This window comes from Miniopterus schreibersii (genome assembly GCF_964146895.1).
Source record: "Miniopterus schreibersii genome assembly, chromosome: 12".
Lineage (NCBI taxonomy): Eukaryota > Metazoa > Chordata > Mammalia > Chiroptera > Miniopteridae > Miniopterus > Miniopterus schreibersii.
The window spans coordinates 71,600,488-71,614,053 of record NC_138112.1 but is presented as its reverse complement, the minus strand read 5'-3'; the positions used below and the strand labels follow the sequence as shown (position 1 = coordinate 71,614,053).

Here is a 13,566-nt window from a genome sequence, read left to right as displayed (position 1 = left end):
GCCAGGCCGCTGTGGGCAGGCTGCCCGGCCTGGCGAGCGAGCCTGCGACACCGTGGCCCCTCCCCACCGAGGTCCTGTCCCCTGGAATCCAAACTTGGGGGGTGTATTTACCCACTCCTCCAGGGGGACACTCCTGTGCCTCCTCAACAGACCGAGCGTCTCATGCAGGTGACCACACAAAGGTCCGACTGCCCAGGAGCAGAGGACACCTGAGTCCCGTATGAACAAGGTGGGGGGAGGGGTCAGCCCCAAAGCTGGAGCCCCGATTTTGCCCTAAGACCACCTGAGCCTCCCTCCCAGCGCAGAGGAACGTCCAGCCTCCGTGAGGAACCCCTGCCCAGGTGCCCCAGCGGACCTTCCTGGGGTTTCCTCCCATGTCTGGGTCCCCCGCAGCACCTCTCCCAAGGAGGGGGGTTGCCCCCCAGCCCCATGCCCGCTGGTCTCGCAGAGAAGAGGAGCCAGGTCAGGGTCTCCTGTTGAGCCTGGGAGGCTGGGGTCCAGCTGTGGAAACCCACCTTCCCGAGAACGTCGGGCCCCCTCCCCCTCCTCGCAGCAGTTTTGTATAATTCGGTTCAGATCCCTAACGTCCCGGGTGACAGCGGGGTGGCAGACAAGGTCAGGCCCAGGAACTCTGTTCATCAGAAAGGGAAACTGAGGCAAGGAGCGGCGCAGTCGGGAGCCCGGGCGTGGCGCCCAGAGGGGGGCGGGGTTTGAGCTCCGGCTCTGCTATTTGCTGGCTCCCTGACCTTGAGCCAGCGGCTCGAGGCTGGGCCTCGGTGAATCCTCCTGTGAAACGGTGCCGGTAAGCCGGCCCCACCTTCCAGGGCCGGTCGGACACCGGACACCGGACACCGGAGCCCAGCCCCAGGTAACACTGGCTCCCCGCAGAGCTGAGTAATGGTCCCGGCCTGGCGTTTACCTGGAGAGGTGTCGAGGTGTCGCAATGCCCGGCGGTTCCCAGTCCTGGATCGCACACCGCGCTTTACCAGCCTAATTCTTCTAATGCTCTGCACGGAGGTAGGTACTGGGCATGGAGGGGTTGAGCCAACGGCCGCCCGCAGTCCCGGGCGGAGTGAGGCAGGGCTTGGCGGCTACATCTGGCCAAGTGGGGAATACGGACCATCTCAGTCCTCCCAGATGCCCTCCGAGGTGACAGCTGCGTCCTCAGTTCATAGACGAGGCAACTGAGACAAGGTTTCTCACCGATTCTCCCAGGCTTGGGCGAAAACACCCACGGGCCTGCCTCCGCTTGGTGAACCACCGCTGTATTGACCTGCAGTTGTACAAACTGTCCCTGTGGCTGTCACTCAGACCTGGCTGGGTCAGCTTCTGGGCGAGAGAGAAGCCGGAAGAACAGAAGAAGGGACCCTCCGGCGGGCACAGAGCCGCCTCTGGGCAGGCTTCTGTCTGCTGAGGGCACCTCTGCGAGCCAAGGAGGACCTGAGTATAAAGAAAAAAACGGTTTCCTGGGGCGCTCCGGCGCGGCGCAGATGGTCTACACCAAGGGCCTTCCTCCCCTTTGTAGGAGGACACTCCTGAGGGTCTGCTGGCCCGGGCGGAGGAAGGGAAGGGAAGTTAAACCGAGGAGACAGGTCAGGCATTTGCAAAGTCCCCGCCTGGGAACCCTGCCCCAGGCTCCGCCTGTCATTCTGCCCTGAGGATTACAATTGAATTTTTATGCAGCACTTTTAAATTATTATTGCTACTATTAAGCCAAGTAAGTTCTTAACAGCGGGGCTGGTGGTTCTGAGAAGCCCAGGTCACTCCTTCAGGGAAGGGGAAACTGCGTGTAAAGAGAGGACATTGCCATTTTCTTTATAGGTTAAAAAAGGTCACAGCTAGGAGGGTGGATAGGCCTGGACTGGCAGGCTTCAGTCTGGGCCTTTGTTCTGTCTCGGAAGATTCCTGATAAAAACGTGGGTTTGTTCATTCCACGAAAGTCCAGCATCTGCTCTCTGCCTGCCCCCCCCCCCCCAGGGGCTTGCTGTCTACAGGGGTGACTTCAGTCAGCCTTTCCTACGACCGGCACAGACGTGTTAAGGTAGATATCAACCCCTAAAAGCAGCAGCTGTTCTGCCCATTTTATAGATGGAGAAACTGAGGGTCATCAGAGGTGAAAGTAGCCTCCCGTCCTGGGGCTCTCAGAGACGGAGCCTGGATATGAGCCCGCGGCAGGAGACCAGATTCCACGGGCTTCCTGCACCCCAGTTCTTGGTAAACCAAGCTCCCTGGGGTGCAGCAGGGCTTATTAGAAGTCCTCAAGGGGGTTGGAGCTGGAAAAATGAGTCACCTTGGACTCACTAGTCCTTTCAAACACCAGCGTGGCGCTGCTGGTGGGGCAGCAGGCGGCTGAGTCCTGAGGCCTCCGCAGGCACCTGCCCTCTGCCCAGGCCCCGGGAGGGGTTGGCCCTGCACCTGGGGTCGGAGGGTCTGCAGGTGAGGAGCTGCACCTATCCAGGCAGCACCTACTCATGAGTACCCCCCGGAATGCCCCCGTGTGCCAAGCCCTGTAGAAGGCGCCAGGGATACAGCTGGGAACGAGACAGGCCTGAGCGGGCTCCATGGAGGCGACGGTCTAAAGGGCTGGAAGGTCAGCAAGTCCATGGAGAAGGTTCCTTAAGGTCTGTGAGGAACATGACCAGAGGGACCGGTGGGAGGCCCTGCCTTGGTGGGGGTGGGGCACACGGGAGGTCTCCCCGAGTGGCTGATATTTGAGGGAGAACTGCCTGGGGAGAACTCTAAGGGAGCATCTTCCAGTGAGAAGGTGGGAGGGAGGAAAGAAGATGAGTGTGGCTGATACGCAGGGGCCGAGGTGGGGGGCATGTGAGAGGTGAGCAGCAGCGGGGGGCGGCGGGTGGTGAGGAGAGGGGTTCAGCAGCTCTAGATGCCTCTCGGGGCATCCTTCACCTTCCATTGCTGCACTAACCCTCACTGTGCTTTGTGGGGCTCCACCGGACAGTTGAGGCTGAGGCCTGCAAGGTCAGGACGGGCTCAGGTCCGTGCACCCCATAATTCCCAGCTCCCAACACCCCTGCTGGCTGCCAGCTCTTCCAAGGACAGGCACTAAGAGCACCTACTGTGTGCGGGTGGGTTGGGGTTCTGGGAGATGAGCCAGCGCCGGGGTCCTTCACTGAATTTACCAGCAAATAAGAGAGACAGGGAGGGAGGTCCCTGTGGGGTTCTGCAGAGAGAGGGGCCACACCCTGCCAGGAGCTGGGGAAGACATCAGAGGGGCCCTCCCGGATCTGGGCTGAGGGGAGGGAGCCCACCTTTCCTGCTGTTTAGCAAATGGGGAGTCAGGGGTGTGGAGATGGAGAGGACTTGCCAGGGCCTCACAGAGCCGGGCAGGGCTGGGGCCGGGTCTAGGCCTCCTGTGTTTGACCTTGGCCGCAATTGTCTTCTTGGCTCCAGATACACAGGCCCATCTGGGAAGGTCCAGGGTCCCAACAGCAGCTGTGAGGCGACAGCCCATAGCCCAGGAAGGCGTTGTTCGGGGGGCTGCAGGCCTAGAGGGGAGCAAAGGGCCTCGTGGAGTAGTCCAGAGACCAAGTTCTGGCCCTGCCAAGGCCACTCACCCCTAAGTACCCCTCTCTCTGGGAACTTAGGAGAGATCTCAAGCCTCCCGGCCCCTCCAGGGTTCAGAGGCAGAGTCCAAGGTCTCCTCAGGTAAGGATGGGATGGGATGGGGGGGGGGCTGAAGTGGCCTGGGGATGTCTCTGGTCTCAGGTGTTGGTGGCAGCAGGGGTAGGGTGGGCTCCAAGCCCCCTATAGCTGTGGCTGGGCGGGACCCACTGGGAGGGGCTCCAAGGCTCCTCAGGGACCAGAGAACAGGGGTTTTCACACCGAGGTGAGCCAGCACCCAGCCGGCCTCTGGCAGGTCCTGCCCCCATCGGGCCATAACGGGCACAGTGGGAGTGGGGACAACAGGTGGGGGAGGGCAGCCTTCCAGGGGCCTGGCCTGGGTCCCCGCTGCTTTGAGGGCTCTTACTAGAGCAGGTGACTCTTCCTGCTGCGGAATCCAAAGGGAGGGGGCGGCGAACGTCCCCTGGGGCCCTGTGCCCTGACACCCTGCTCTCACCCAGGTGTGTACGCCGAGGGGGTGCCGGGCTGTGGCCTCCCCTGGGTGTGCGCCCTTGGCAACGCCCCGCCGAGGCCCGCAGCTCAGGTGATGCCTACCTGGCGGGCGGAAATCCATCCCCGAATCACCCGGCGCGCAGGGCGCCAGAGCCCAAGGCCTGGGCTCCCTCGGCCCGGCGCCGGTCCGTCCTTCCCGCGCCTGCCCTCCTGTCGCTCACAGCCCTTCCCAGCCTTCCTCCCCAGGTGGTCCTCCGACGGGACCAGGCTCCTGGGAGTCCCTGAGAGGCGGGGCTCGGGAGCCCAGGGTGCGGGGCTGGGCGGCACCCAGGCTGCTCCACCCGAGGGGGCCCGAGGGAGGCCAGGCTGCCCGGAGGCCGGAGCGGAGGGGCCCGGAGGGGCGGGACCAGCCGCCCGTGGGCCGGGCGAGGCCGGAGGGGGCTGGGACCCTCCAGGTGGCACCCGCGCCCGAGTCACCGGCCGCCTCCCCTCCCCCAGCGCTGATTGGCAGGCGGCCTGCGGCCGGCCTCGAGCGCCACAGCGCCCCGGGCGCACGCCGCCGGCCCCCCGGGAGTGGGAGGGGGCTCCGGGCTATATATAGCGGCGCGGCCCGGGGCCGGCCCAGCGCGCGGGGCGGCGCGCACGGCTCCGGAGGGTCCCAGCCCGCCGCGCGCCCTCCATGCGGCCCGGGTAGGTGCCGGCGCCCGGGGGCCCCGTCGCTCGCCTCCCGCCCGCCGCTCCCTCCCTCCCTCCCTCCCGCCCTCGGCCGCGCGCTCCCTTCCCCGGCCCGGGGCTCGCGCCCCCGCGGGCCACCACCCCAGGCACCGTTCGGGTGGCCGGCCGGCGGCCGGGGCGCACGACCCGAGGGCGGGGATGCCGGGGCCCGGGGCGGCCGCGGCCGCGCTCCTGCCGGCCGTGCTGCTGGCGGCGCTGGCGCCCTGGGCCGGCCGGGGGGCCGCCGCGCCCGCCGCGCCCAACGGCACGCTGGAGGCCGCGCTGGAGCGGCGCTGGGAGAGCCTGGTGGCGCGCTCGCTGGCGCGCCTGCCCGCGGCCGCGCAGCCCCCGGAGGCGGCCGTCCAGAGCGGCGCCGGCGACTACCTGCTGGGCATCAAGCGGCTGCGGCGGCTCTACTGCAACGTGGGCATCGGCTTCCACCTCCAGGTGCTCCGCGACGGCCGCATCGGCGGCGTGCACGCGGACACGGGCGACAGTGAGTGGGGCGGGGGCCCGGGACCTCCCAGCGCTGCCCGCCGCCCCCGGGCCCCCGGGCCGGCACCTGTTCCCCGGCGGGCCGAGGCTCGGGCGCCTGCGGCGCGGGGACTCGGGGGCGCGAACGCCGGGCTGCGAGCGCCGCCGCGGGGACCAGCCGCGCGCACTCCCCGCGCCCGGCCCCGCCTCCCCGCCCTCGGAAGCCTGGGCTCCGGGTGCCGAATTCCATCGCCTTCGCCCGTGGGCACGGGGCGCGCGGCGCAGCCACGGGCACCCCAGGGCGCCCGGGACTCGCGCCCGGGTTGGGGCCTGGCTCGGGGGGCCCGGAGCAGAGGAACTGGAGCCCAAGCCCCGCGCACCCCGGGCTGTTCCCTGGCCCCTTGGGGACGGCCTGCGCCCGAGAACCCTGGGCCCTTTACACCCGCGCCAGAAATGGGGGTCCTAGGGCCGCGCAGGCGGGAGAGGGGGCGGCGCGGGCGAAGGGTCCCCTTCCCCAGATGACCCGCGCCCTCCCCGCAGGCCTGCTGGAGCTCTCGCCGGTGGAGCGGGGTGTGGTGAGCATCTTCGGGGTGGCCAGCCGGTTCTTCGTGGCCATGAGTAGCAAGGGCAAGCTGTACGGCTCGGTGAGTACCCCAGGGGCAGCGGAGCCCCGGGCCGCGGAGCTCGGGGAGGATCCTGACCCTCCAGGCCCGAGGAAATGCTCGGGGGATCACAGGATGGGCAATCCCCAGCCCCCAATGCCCTGGCAGCGCCATGACCAGGGCCAGCCTAGAGGAGGAGTGCAGCCCCAGGACCGTAATATTGAGGTTTGTGCCATCCCTGAGTGGGCGCCTCCTGGTCCATCAAAGGGTGCCGTTGGGAGCCCTTCTCCGAGCCGTCGGGCTGTGTCCCTTTGGGGCAGGACTGCGGCCTTTAAGGTGGACACAGCGGAGATGAAATTCTCAGGCTGCCAGGTGCCGGGCAGGTGGCTGGAGCACCAGCTGCCGCAAACTGGCCATGTCCCTGTTCTCGCCCGGGAGGGTCTTGGCACCTGACTTCCCAGGAGAGACCTGTCAGCCCTAGTGGGGCCGGGACAAAGAGGAGCCCCTGAGCACTGGCCCCCAGGGTCCCTCCGCTAAGAGGAGGGCCCCCTCTCACACGGCCCTCCTTCCTCCCAGGCCTTCTTCACCGAGGAGTGCAAGTTCAAGGAGATACTCCTGCCCAACAACTACAACGCCTACGAGTGCTACCGGTATCCCGGCATGTTCATCGCCCTTAGCAAGAACGGGAAAACCAAGAAGGGGAACCGAGTGTCCCCCACCATGAAGGTCACCCACTTCCTCCCCAGGCTGTGACCCTCAGAGCCCCGCCTGAGCCTCGGAAGGCCCCTGGGAAGGGAGCGCCGAGGGCCACCTTGGTGCACGTTCCTCCAATGGACAAGTTGGATGCCAGAGTAGGTGTAAGATATTTAAATTAATTATTTAAATATGTATATATGGCCACCAAATTATTTATGGTTCTGTGGGTGTGTTTTGTATTTTTCTGGGGTGAAAAAAAGGCAAAGACAAGAAAACAATACCCTGACTTTTCCGGTAAAACAGTGGAGAGCCTGCCACTGGATTTATTTAACTTCAGAAACTTGTCACAAGTGTGCTGCTATTCTGTGTTCTAAAAGCCGGTGACATCAGACTCGGATATCAGCTTGCTTTGCACCCTCGGGTGGCCCTGTGTGTGGAAAGGCTGTCCCCGGGCTCCGGAGAGGGGCTCAGGACGCTCCCCTCCTGGCTGGCTTCCTCCCCTAGCACCCCCCAGCGCCCCACTCCCTTTGTGCCCTGTTGCTATTAATTGGGGCGGATCGGTTTACTTCGGGTACAGAGAGTGCGCTGCGGAGCCCACCACTGCCACTGTTTTTAGATCTGCTGAGACTGACCTTTGAACTCTGCTGTAGTCAATCTTCCTCCCTCTACCAGATGGGAGAGACCTTTAGACAACTTTATAAACTCCCTCCCGCTTTCCTTTTTTGGATCAGCCACGGCCACGGTTCTGTGGCCACGGGGGGGGGGGGGGGGAGGCAAAGAAGCGCAGAGCTATTTTGTAGACCTGCGGAAAGGCACCGGCATCCCACGCAAGGCTGGACCTGGACGGGACGGGCTTTCTGGCGGCCGCAGCGGAGACCGCGGTGCAACACGGTGTCTCACGGCAGATGCTCCGGTGGCCCGCAGGATAGAAACATGTTTGAAAGCAGCTCCGGGCCAGTACTAGCTATTGAGTTTCGGTGGAATGTCCTCGTAACTGCACAAAACCCTTCCTGCAGCGTCTGCAGGAGGAAGGTGCTCCTCTCGGCTGCGTCCCCTGCTTCCGTGCATTTAACATCTACCTCGAAGCCTTAGCCCCGCTCCCCCGGCGGAACCTGCGGGCAGCCGGCCGGCCGCCGGCGCAGGGTCGCCGTCCCAGTGGCCTTTCTTCCCGATATGCAGCCGAAAGAGCTTGCAGATCCCGTCGGTGGCCCGTTCGAACCTTGTCACGTTTGAGCTATCTTTACCCCGGGATTTACTTTTAGTAAGGACAATCATGGTGAAAATATTCACAGACAGCTGTCCCAGTGCACTATATGGTCACCAAGTAACCTTATATTTTTCTTTATATATTTTACAAATGTCACCCCTGTCGTTGAAGCAGAGATGGAAGAGCCAGGGTCGGGGATGGTTAAAAAAAGTCCCGAGGTGCCGGCAAACATTTAATTTTAATGAATGACTTTTTAAGAGTTTATACAAAATGACCCTAGCCCGCCACCAGAAATGCCCCGGCTGTCTCGCAAAGAGGACCTTAACACTCGCCTACATGTTTCTGGACTGTCTCCCAAATTAACTTTATGGGAGTCTACAGACAGCGCGGCTGGAAAATCCGATCGGCGTTTTTTTGTCTTTCACATTCCTTTTTAAAACTCTTTGTTTGAATGCAAATCGTCCGTTTAAAATACTATTCTTATAGAGGCCCAGGAGAAAGAAGCCACTTGTGAGCCCCCGGACCACACATCTGACCCGCGGGTCACACGCGCTGGAATGAAAACGCGTTTTTTCATTCTGAACCACGCCCTGGACGCCAGGAGTATTTGGGGAGAGGTGATGCTCCAGGCGGGCGCGCGGGCGGCGGGAAGGGCGCGATGGAATCTGTGGCCACTCTGTGTGCGGCGTGGTCACCTAGCAACCCCCGCGTCGGTGTCAGGCGCCTGAAGTTACTGCACCACGTCCTGTCCCGGAGCCGCAGCCAACGTCAGGAATGAAGATGTCTGAAGGGCAGGACCGGCCACCCTTGACCCCGTGTATATATTCAGCGAATCGCGAGGGGCGCGTCCGGGGACGGGCCGGACCTTGGTCGCGCCTTGTCTCGCTGCGATGAGGGTCGAGGGTTCTGTATGTACCGCTGTTTCCAGACTGTAGTTTTATACAGGCGCCCACCGTGTTGTATGTATGTGCTGTGCACACCGAGATGCCCAATAAATGAACATTTACCATGTAAGAGCCCCACCGGACTGGACGTAAATAACTGGGGAGGGTATTGACGACGATTCAAACCTGCCTGAAATGCCAGGACGGGGCTCCCTCCCCCTGTCTCCCCATGTCTATTTGAGGCCTCGAGCCCCACGTGGCTGGGGGTGGGGCGGGGTGGGGGAGACGAGTTTTAGCCAGCTGTGTCCACACAAATGTGGCCTTGAAGATGAGCCCGCGGGTGTGAGTGTCAGAGCTTCGAGATGACTCTGAATGTTGCAGTTTAGTCTCAGGATGGGCTGATTCACGCCCTTCCCACCCCGGGACGAACCAACACCAGCCCCTGGCTGCGGCACGTTCCTGGGGGTGCGGAGTGCCGCCCCGCAGCTGGTCATCAGAAGACCGATTCGAGCAAAGCCTTGGGTATTTCCCACCAATGAATCCTGAAATCAATAAAATGAGCACACGCGCCACCTGGCATTTTGTCAGAGGGAAACAGGGAAATCCTGCAGAGAGAATTCGGTGAGGGCGAAGATGTTTAGTGGGCATGTTACACGTTCTTTTATAGAACTAACTCGGCTAGGATGCGACGTAGAATGTGTGAGGGGGTCACAGTGGAAAGAAGCAATGACCGAATGCGCCTAGAATCTGGGTCTCCCCTCCACCCACACGGTCTATCCAGTCACTTGCCCCAAAGACCCCCAAAAGGCATTCAGGGACCTTAACTGTACCTATTTGTTCTCTAAGACATCACCTTGCTCTTCCTTTCTCTGTGACACCCATCATCTGGGGGTGACAAACGGGCAGTGCTGTGGGTTCAATCCTGGCCCCCCAAACGTGTTGGAGTCCTAAGCCCCAGTACCTAAAATATAGGGTCTTCACAGAGGCAGCCAAGCGAGAGTGAAGTCCTCGGGTGGGCTCTATGCGTTAGGGCTGGTGAGCTCATGTAGGAAGGTCCTAGAAGCAGAGCAAGGGAGAGGCCCCAGGAAGGATGGGGTGATGCGTCTCCAAGCTGAGGAACCCCGGAGACGGCCACAGACCTCCAGCAAACCCTGATTGACATCCAGCCATGGCCTTTCCTGCTGTCCCCGAAGGTCTCCGTCCAGATCTGTGTTGGCCAAACACAGAAGACCCCATCCAGCCTCCGGGGTGAAGCCTTCTGGTCTCGAGTGTAGGCAGGTAATGGGTCCAAAGGACGACTGAAAAGTCGCTCGTTCATTTAACGCATGTCTGTTGCGTGCCTACTGTGTGCCAGGCACAGGCCTGAGAGCTCAGGATTCCCAAGAGAGGAAAATGAAGATCCCTGCCCACGCCGGGCCTTCATTACCGTGAGGGAGTGACACACGCAGGGAGCGTGACAATGGGCTGGGTGGACGGTGCTGGCCGTAGGTGGAAGCAGGAGAGGGAGGGGCCTGAGGGAGGAAGCCAGGCAGGGAAAAGCATTCTCAGCATGGGGAACGGCCAATGCAAAGGTGCTGAGCTGAGAGCAGGCCCGGCCGGTTGGAGGAGCCTCCAGGAGATCAGGGTGGCTGGAGTCTTGGGAGGGGCCCAGGAGGAAGTGATGCCAGAGAGGCCTGGCCCATCTCAAAGCCCTGGCAACTGAGCCCAGAAGGGGCATCGCCCATCGGGCTGAGACTCGGTGGCGGAGGAAGAAGACTGCTGGGGTTCGGGCTGTGTGGGGTGGGTGGAGTGACAGCAGCTGCACCTAGGAGAGGTTTTCCTCCGTTCTGCTTCTCTAACATCCGCCCTCCCCAATGACGGCGCTCAGGCCCAGCCCACTGCCTCCTAGCTGTGTGACCTTGGACAAACCAGGTGACTTCTCTGTGCTTCTCAGGGTCCCACCTCCGGGGCCTGTAAAGTGCCTGCCACAGCAAACGAGAAGTGGGGCCTATTGTTATTGTTATTTCCCTAAGAGACTTAATTATGGTCTTAACGTCCAGATCCTTTTTGTCTTGTGCTGATGGGCAGATTGACTGTCATGCAGAGCACAGGCCCCCGCTGGGCGTGGTGGGCACCTCCTGGAGAGCGGGCCACCCTCCCATCCCCGGGCCTGCCCGCTGTGCTCTGGTCTGGTCTAAAACAAGAGGGGCCCAGGGCTGCTGAGTTCAGTCTCTCCCCACTGCTAATAACTTCTCCTTAATTCATAATCTAAATCCTGAATTCTTCTTTGAAAAAAGTGGGGAGGCGGGAGGGGCGTCCACACTGGGCCGCGTCAGGGTAGGGGCGGGACCGGGGCCAGGGCTGGGACAGCCGGGTACCTCAGGGAACTGGACACCCCGCAGGCCAGGGCCTCGGACCCCCCTGCTGGACAGTGTGACCTCATTCCCTGCCGCCCTCGCCGATGGTCCTCCCGCAGCCCCCGTTGCTATTTGGGTCCAGGTCACAGTCCGCAGCATGGCCAAGGGGCCACTCGCGTTGCTTCCTGCTGCACAGCCACCCGCCCCCAGCTGGGGACTGAGACAGCCGGTGGATGAAACGTCACCGCGGTGGCGCAGGGTTTGCCCAGGACCCTGTGGGTGCTGCTGCCTCAGGGCTCGCCGGGAGCAGACTCATCTAGAAGGCCTAATTCTCCCATGGCAGCGCAGGGCTCCCAGGGACAGCGCTCCCCGAGGCCCAAGGGGGCCTGGCCTGGAAAGTTCCAGAACATAACTTCTGCCATCGGTCATGCCCAGCCCAGCCTCCAGGGGAGAGGGTGGGGCAGACTGTGGGGGCAGCTGTAACCTGTGTGCCCTCCTCTGCACCCACCCCGCTGTCTCCCCCACAAGGCCTCATGGAGCCACCTGCTCAGCCGCAGGGCCTTTGCACACCCGGCCGTCCCAGCCCGGAGTGATCTTCCCTCACCCCAAGCTCTTCCCCCGGGGGTGTCAGTGTCCTGGGGCTGCCCTAACAGTGACCACAGAGCGGGCGGCTTAAAACAACACATTTATGGTCTCAGGGTCTGAGGGTGGTCTGAAGTCAATGCGTCCCCCCCAGAGGCTCTAGGGGAGGGTCCTTCCTGCCCCTTCCAGCTCCCAGGGGCTCCAGGGGCTCCCTCCAGTCTCTGCCTCCATCGTCCTGTGGCTTCTCCTCTGTGTCTCGGTCCAAACGCGCCTCTTCTAGGCACACGAGTCGTTGGGTTTAGGGCCGAGAACCAGCTCCCCCCCTCAGCTGCTCCTCGCCCCGCGCCCCACCCGCTTTAGCTTTGGTAAGATTCATGCGACATAAACTTACCGTCTTAACCATTTTTAAGTGCACAGCTCGGTGGCATTAACTACGCTCACGGTGCTGTGTGGCCATCACCACGGTCATCTCCAGAACTGCTCATCTGGTAAAATCGTACCCCTGCCCCGTGAAGCACTAGCTCCCCCCCACACAGCCCCTCGCAACCTCTGGTCTGCTTCCCTCTATAAACTGGACTCCTCTAGGGACCTCCCCTAAGTGGATCCCACAGGATTTGTCCCACCGTGTCTGGCTGATTTCACCCGGTCCTCAGGGTCACCCCTGTGTCAGAAGGTCCTTCCTCTCAAAGGCTCAGTGCCTTTCCGTGGGGCGTACGCACCGCCGCCTGGTGACCCGCCCGTCGCCCGACGGGCGCCCGGGTTGCCTCGCGTCTTAGTCCTAAGAACGCGCTGCTTCGGACGTGTGTGCGGACGTCTCCCCAAGGCCCCCTCAGCTCTCTCGGGCCTATTCCCAGAAGTGGATCGTAGGGTAATTCCATGTTCAATTCCTTGAGGAGCCGCCTACTGTCCCCCTCAGGGGCCGCGGCATTTTGCACTCCCGCCAGCGGCGCCCAAGGGCTCGATTTCCCCGCGCCCCCCCCAGCGCCCGGTTTTTCCGCTTGGTTATTTTTTCACAGCAGCCTCCCTCATGGGCGTGAGGCGGCATCCCCTCGTAGGCTGGGCCTCGATCTCCCCGCGGACCAGTGACTCGGGCACCTCAGGGGCCGCTGGCCGCCTGCGTGTCCTCCTTGGAGAAGTGTCCGGTTGAGCCCTCTGCCCGGTTCCGAATGGGCTGGTTTGCTCGTTGCTGAGTTTCAGGAGTTCTCTGTATATTCCGAATACAACCCCATCAGGTATGCGATCTGCAGATATCCCCCCGATCTGTGGGTCTCCTTTTCGCTCTGTGGGTAATGATTTTTGATGCACAAATTTTTAAATGCTCATGAAGCCCAGTTTGTCTATTTCTGTTCTTGTCTCTGCCTTTGGTGTCACATCCGAGAACTCGTTGCCACGTTCAGGGTCGTGAAGATTTACCCCTATGTTTTCTCCTGAGTTGTACCATTTGAGGTCTTACGTTTAAGCCCCTGACCCATTTTGAGTTAATTTTGTACACACAGTGTTAGATTTTTTTAAATAGCGGGGCAGCCCGCTTATTTCCAAGTCTTTCTCTCCTTCTGACTCTTGCATTTAGGAGGGCTCTGGGTTTCCCTGTTGCTGGGACAGTATGGACGGTGTCCACTGGGTTGAGGCCGGGATGGCCATCGGGACTTCTCCCTGGTCTTGTCCGCCCTGTGGGTTATCCCTGTGCCCCTGGGTGGACACCAAGGTGCCTCGAAGATCCCTCTCTTGGAGGCCCTGCATCTCCAGCCCTCAGGCACAAGTCGCTGGGCCCTCCGCCCCCCATCACCCTCCGCCATTCAGCCCGAGCAGATAGGAGCTGAGGGGAGACAGAGTTACGACCAGGCAAAGAAAAATGACAAGCTGCCCAGGGGCCTCAGCTGCCCAGGGAGGAGGACCCCTCCCACGAGTGATGGAGACCAGGAAACTGGCCGGAAAACCAAAGGACGTTTCTGGAGATGCGACCAAAGCACATGGAGCAATGAATTTAAAATAAGTTA

At 62.0% G+C, this 13,566-nt stretch overlaps 1 protein-coding gene across 1 annotated transcript; it reads left to right on the top strand.

Annotated features, from left to right (window-relative positions):
- Nucleotides 1–4,947: 4,947 nt before the first annotated feature.
- Nucleotides 4,948–8,709, top strand: FGF4 (fibroblast growth factor 4; the record flags this gene model as incomplete). The annotated part of the gene is made up of 4 exons (XM_081153253.1): nucleotides 4,948–5,284; nucleotides 5,803–5,906; nucleotides 6,441–6,715; nucleotides 8,254–8,709. The coding sequence occupies 3 exons, from the start codon at nucleotides 4,948–4,950 to the stop codon at nucleotides 6,615–6,617; spliced, it is 618 nt and encodes a 205-aa protein (XP_081009379.1). The 3' UTR covers nucleotides 6,618–6,715; nucleotides 8,254–8,709.
- Between the last annotated feature and the right edge of the window lie 4,857 nt (nucleotides 8,710–13,566).